The sequence below is a fragment of the Myotis lucifugus genome, unplaced genomic scaffold (genome assembly GCF_000147115.1).
Source record: "Myotis lucifugus unplaced genomic scaffold, Myoluc2.0 scaffold_181, whole genome shotgun sequence".
NCBI lineage: Eukaryota > Metazoa > Chordata > Mammalia > Chiroptera > Vespertilionidae > Myotis > Myotis lucifugus.
The window spans coordinates 2,045,215-2,051,407 of record NW_005871229.1 but is presented as its reverse complement, the minus strand read 5'-3'; the positions used below and the strand labels follow the sequence as shown (position 1 = coordinate 2,051,407).

At 38.9% G+C, this 6,193-nt stretch overlaps 1 protein-coding gene across 7 annotated transcripts in view; it reads right to left on the bottom strand.

Annotated features, from left to right (window-relative positions):
* Positions 1–6,193, bottom strand: part of TAOK3 (TAO kinase 3) — a 153,757-nt gene that overhangs the window by 18,562 nt on the left and 129,002 nt on the right. For all 7 annotated transcript variants that reach the window (XM_023760401.1, XM_014462471.2, XM_014462472.2 and 4 more), the window contains 2 exons: positions 4,928–5,056; positions 693–896 (listed from right to left, as the gene is read on the bottom strand). In XM_023760401.1, the coding sequence (XP_023616169.1) occupies positions 693–896; positions 4,928–5,056 (333 nt within the window). The remainder of the gene's footprint in view (positions 1–692; positions 897–4,927; positions 5,057–6,193) is intronic.

Here is a 6,193-nt window from a genome sequence, read left to right as displayed (position 1 = left end):
CTTCAGACTAAAATCTAAATGCGTTGGCTTAAGAAACAAGGCCCTCCACATTCTGCTTCCAGCTACTCTTGTTCTGATGCTGCAGTCCTCACACCCAGACACTCAGCATCTCATCAATCACTGAATCCTACAAGCTCTTTCTTGACTATATGCCCATGATACCTCATTTATATGTCTATTACTAGTGCACCTAATATGTTCTATTGTAATTAGTCTGTTACATGTCTGTTTCACCTCTGAGACTTAGGGCTACTTGAAGGCAAGGAGGACAGCTTCTCAGAAGCCCTGGTGTCTCCCGCGCGGCTTGGCACAGAGGAGGCACTCCACTCCATAAGTGCTGGATGACTGAATGAGTGAACTTGATTGTAGAGCATCGTATTGTTTTTTAAGTGTTTGATGTAGAGTCACAAAAACACAAGTCTGTGAAAAGCAGGCTAAAAGCAAGTTATTTTACTTCTTTTGATCCTCCACTGCATGATATGGCTTGTAATGAGTGTTCAATAAAACTTTATAACATTTATTTGGAAAAAGTTGATTTCTTGTTCTGTAAATGGGCTTTCTCTTATCAGTGATAAATTCATTCCCTGGCTCTTTGTGAACCTACTTTGTGTCAAGGTCCTATGCTAAAGACTAGACAGAGCAAGGGGCTTGCTGTCCCATAAGTAAATGACAATAGTTAGGAACATAAATACCTCCCGAATGTTCTGCTGCTCCACCTCGTGCCGCTTGATCATTATTTTCCGTTTGAAGAAACGACAGTTTTTGTCGTAGTACAGTCTCTGCTGAGTGAGAAGGTGGGCTTCCTCTTCGGCCTGTGTGTGCTGCAAGTTTTCTTTATGCTTGGATATCCGCTCTTGCTTTTCTTTCTTGGGTGTGCTATGATCCTCATTCATCTCCTTCACAAGAAAAAAAAAGGGGGGGGAAACCATGCCAGTCTCATCAGCCAGAGAAATTATAATAGTTTATTGCAATGGTAGGTTGAATTATTTGGAAAGCAAATGAAAATGTAAACACAGCCTGACTTGATGTTGCCCCCTTCCCCCAAACACACACATACACTTTTTAAAATCAATTACAGTGGGGCCTTGACTTAGGAGTGTCCCGACTAACGAGTTTTTTGAGATACCCTGTCTCTCTGCCGATTTTTTGCATTGAGTTGATAGAGTAATTTGAGTTAACGAGCTCCTTAACGAGCTCGGTCTCTGAACGAATTAAACTCGTAAGTCAAGGCCCCACTGTAATTGAATATTAAGTGAGAGGAAGACTTGTTAGTTTCCAAGTCTCTGACTTCTCAACTGTCAGAAATTATTTGTTCACTCATCAATCAAATACATATTTACTGAGTTCCCATCATGTGATAGGCACTGTGCAAGGCATGAGGATACAATGGTGAACAAAAGAACATGGTACCTACCATCATGGAGCTTTCCAGTCTAGAATAAAAAACTAAACAAAGAACCCTATGAACTAAAAATGACTGTGACAACTGCTTTGAAGGTGAGTTCTTGGTTCTACAAGAATGTTTAACAGAAACTATTGAACCTCGGTAACAACTGAGCTGAAATTTGAACAATCATAGGCATTGACCATTCAAAAGGAAAGGGAAGAATACTCTGGGTAGAGGAAACAGCATCTGCAAAACCATTCGGGTGAGTTCACTGAAACATGGTATGTGTATGGTCAAGGAACTGAAAGGCCAGAGTGTGGTGGAGTGTTACATGCGATGAGGCTGGACAGACAGGCAGGACCGTTAGGTTAGAGGCCTTACAGGCTGAGTTAAGGACCTTTAGTATAGGAGAAATGGATTTCATATGGTGGTGGGGGGTTATTATAATGAGATGCATTTCAAGAAGATGACTAGCTGTTATGTGGAAAACAGAATAAAGAAGGCAAGAGTGTGTCCATGGAGACAGCTAGGAGACTAGTGCAAAGGTCCAGATGAGAGATGATAGAAGCTTGGACAAAGGAGGTGGGGAAAAGACCAAGAGAAGTAGACAGGTTTTAAAGACAGGAGGTAACTCTGCAAATGTCACTCATTTGAATTTTAGGGAAAAACAGTCTTCATTTGGGATTATAAGCCACCTATATTTTCAAAAGGACAAAAATCATTAGTATTTTAGCCCATAATGGTAAAGAGAAGAAAGCAGTGAATCGGAACAGTTAAGAAGATGTTAATCTATGGGGAAAGTAAGATGACCACTTTTAGGGAAAGCACAGTGTACTCTTCTTTGTTCATACTGTTCCTATGGACAAGCTTGACCTATAATATTTGGTTAACTACTCAGTGAAATCCCCTTTAATTGCTAACACCTGTTTTATTTAAAGGTTTGTGATGCAGACATTACACAGTATTTAGATTATTTTTGTGCTTAGTCAAGAAGTCCTTGTAAATCAACTTTCCTGTTATAATGAAGGCTTAAGTGAAATATTAGCATCAACAAGAGCATGTGCTGTTTCCAGCATGGAGTAGGCTGGGATCTCAACAGGAAAGCTGGTGACTCACTTCTTAATGCCATAACTTTACTACTCGGTTTAGCATTAACCACCACATTGCACACCCAAATTCATATATGTTCATAAAAATTCTCTCCAAAATCAAGAATAAATTATTTCTGGACCATCCATCATTTTGTATTACCCATGCCCCTGCTATCTATCAGTAGTGGGGATCATGGAGATTGTTTTATCATTTCAAGGACAATTCCTTTAAGTATACCAACATCTAAATATACATGTCACTTTAAACAGTGTGAACCAAGCTTTACTTCATAAGGAGTAATACTAGCTTTGCACAGAAAGACTTAGTGAGGCTATCTCAAATTGGGTTTAGGCCCGTTTTTCTTCATGAGCGTGTTGAGTGACTTGTAAGTTTAGGCCGGTAGCCTCCTGCACTCATAAATCTGAGCATGGTGGACCCCAAACAGTCTTATGTCTGAAGACTGAGTGGGGACTCTTGAATGCTGTTCTGTGGCAGAATCTTCTAAAGGCAGAACTCATGCAATCTCCAAATGCCTTAGTATTACAAGAGCTCAAAATGGTGGCTGCGGTCATATTGTATGGCCTCCAGAGCATGAGTAAACATACGGCGTTAGAAATAAGAAGACATTTGCAGCTGAGAAAATTTCTTACTTAAAAATCAAGGTGATCTCTGTGATCCAGAAACATCCTTCCATTGTGATGTAATAATTATGCTTAAGCAATAACTAAGAGAAAATGGAGATAATGTGGACCTTCTTAGTTGGACTATTTTTCTCTACAGCTTGGTTTTCTAGACTTTTTGGTGTCAGAGATTCTTCCTATTCAGGCAGTGTGGAGCAACTACAAGTGTCTGTGAGGCCCAACAATTACCAGTGGCACATCTAGGCGGGACCAAAGATCCCGAGGTCCCATCCCAAAACACTTGCTTTCACTTCCCAGTTGAAAAAAGAAATGGAGAGGAACATTGCTAAGACTCTTACTGTTACCTAGAATCTGAGCTCAAATGAATGACTTCATATACTAGAACAATGCCCCATGTTGAATTTTATTAAACCTTTATACACTAGTACAGTGATGGCGAACCTTTTGAGCTCGGCGTGTCAGCATTTTGAAAAACCCTAACTTAACTCTGGTGCTGTGTCACATATAGAAATGTTTTGATATTTGAAACCATAGTAAAACAAAGATTTATATTTTTGATATTTATTTTATATGTTTAAATGCCATTTAACAAAGAAAAATCAACCAAAACAATGAGTTCGCGTGTCACCTCTCACGCGTGTCATAGGTTCGCCATCACTGCACTAGTAATTGACAAATAAGAAATCCTAAGTCTCAGGAGAAGGAAAGTCTATGGAACTGGAGGCAATTTACTTGTAAGTACTGGTAAAAGGAGAGCTGAAGAAATTTGAGCTTTCAGGTCCCTCTTAGGCCACATTGGTGGTCTTCAACCAAACATTCAAGAATTAATCATTCACTTATCAAATATTAACATGTACTAGACACAGGGATACTAAAAAACACACACAACATGGGCAACAAAACATCTACAACAACAATTACTACTACAAAGCAGTCATGGTCTCTACCTATATCACTTACTGGCCAACAGGCCAGTAGTGAAAGTAGCCCAAAGAGTCACTAAAAGAAAATGTATAATTGAAAGCTAGTGTCATGAAACCAGAGGCACCTGCCCTGGTCAAGGCAGTCAGGAAAGGCTACCCTGAGGAAGTGATATTTAAGTTAAGGTACTAATAAATGATCCTAAATCTTACAAGGAGGAGGAATAAAGATAAACAGCAGAATTACAGTCAGGGAGGGATTGAGGGTGAGGCATGTGGAGAGCATCCTGATGGAAGAAACACTATGAGCAAAGACCTTGGGGAAGAGTAGAGTTTAATACACTTGAGGAACCAAAAGGTGACTGTTGTGGCAGGAGCAGTGAAGTGTTGGGGGTGGGGTAAGCAGGTGGGGAGAACACTGCTGTGAAGTGAGACTGGAGGAGAGGCTGGTAGTAGACCATGTAGGGACTTCTAGTATTTTGATCTATATTAAGAGCAATGGGAAGCCAGTAAATATTAAAACCATGAAGTGATATGACTAGACTTATGGTTTGAAAAGATCACTCTCTCTGAAGTGTGGAGAAGTAAGCAAGATGGTTTAGAGTTAGAACAAATGGTTCATGAAGTGTGGTGCCTGGACCCCCAGGATCAGCATCACTTGGGAACTTGTTAGAAATGCGTATTTCAAATTCCACTCCAGACCCATTGAATCAGAAAATCTACGAGTGGATTAGTAATCTGTTTTAATAAGCATTTCAGATGATTCTACTGTAAAGTTTGAGAATCAATGGGTTAGACTACATATTGATCACAATGTATGATGAATCAATTTTAAGTTCTAACCATTCTAATGGCAAATTGGTGACTACAAATATTGGTATTCTTACCTCTTTTATTTTTTCCTTACAAATCTTATACTGCTTCTTCTGACTTTCTAAGAAAGTTGTCAAATCTTTCTTCTGCTGGGCCAAGATCTGTTGCTGGAACTTCTTCTCATCTGCTGCAGCTACCTTTGCCTGCAAAAATACCAAATATGATCTTGGATGACTTGTTCTTCACACAGAATTTAGCCATATATATTCTCTAATGCATTGAAAGAATCCATAAATGCTGAATAATGTAATTTTTGAACAAATTAATTAAAAACAAAATAAGGAAATGCCTATTCTGATTTCCCTGTATCTTCAACAAACATTTTATGGGAAAAATATGAAGGAAAACCATAAACACATACATGAAAATATATGGGATGAAAGGTAAACTAACAATAATTATAATAAATTTTTTTTCATGTTGTTGACAGCTGAAGGGTTATATTATAAAGATGGATAAACATAACTGGTTAGTTTTATTCCAAGAATCTAACTTTAATTGATTAATTATTGCAACTATCAGATTTCACATCTAACATACTAAGCAAAGCTGATGACATTTGATTTCTTAGTTACCTGTCAGAATTCACAACAGTTAGACACCAGGACATTTGGGGGCTTCTTAGTGGATTGAATGCCAAACAAGTAAAAGATAACCCAATAAATATTGGTTCCTGAGAGTGAACAAATCTGAATTTTAGGGAACCATTCAATGAAGCACTTATGTAGATAAGGTGCTTAAGAATCATGCTTCATGGTTCTTTTTGATATATCTTATCTGATGTTTAGCATCCATGAACAACCATTCTTTCATTATGAACGATCCTCCCCACATATCTACCAAGTCAAATTCCCAAGAAAGAATCTGACTGGTTCATTTAATCAACATCCATGAGACCTCATGGATGGATAGCTGTTGGTGGAATGCTTCTTCTACAACTCTGAATTTTCCTTTCATGTGGAGAGACAGAGAGAGTCTAATTACTGAAATACCCCTGGCATCCTGTCCCCAGTCATTTCATCCCCAGGGAACACATGTTCACCCTGCTTTTCCACACTTTGTAAATCTTATGGGAGGTGCCAGGGAAGGCGACTCATTTAGTACTACTAGGGCCTGGGTAGGCAGGCCTGGCTAATTTTGTTCAGTAGGATTAGGCCCATCTTTCTTCACATATAAATCACTTCTCCCATCAGCAATAAAGGTGATAATTTTGACTGTCTGCCTTACCCATTCCTCTGTTTTGAAAATTAGTTAGAATCAGGATGGGGAAGATAAAATGT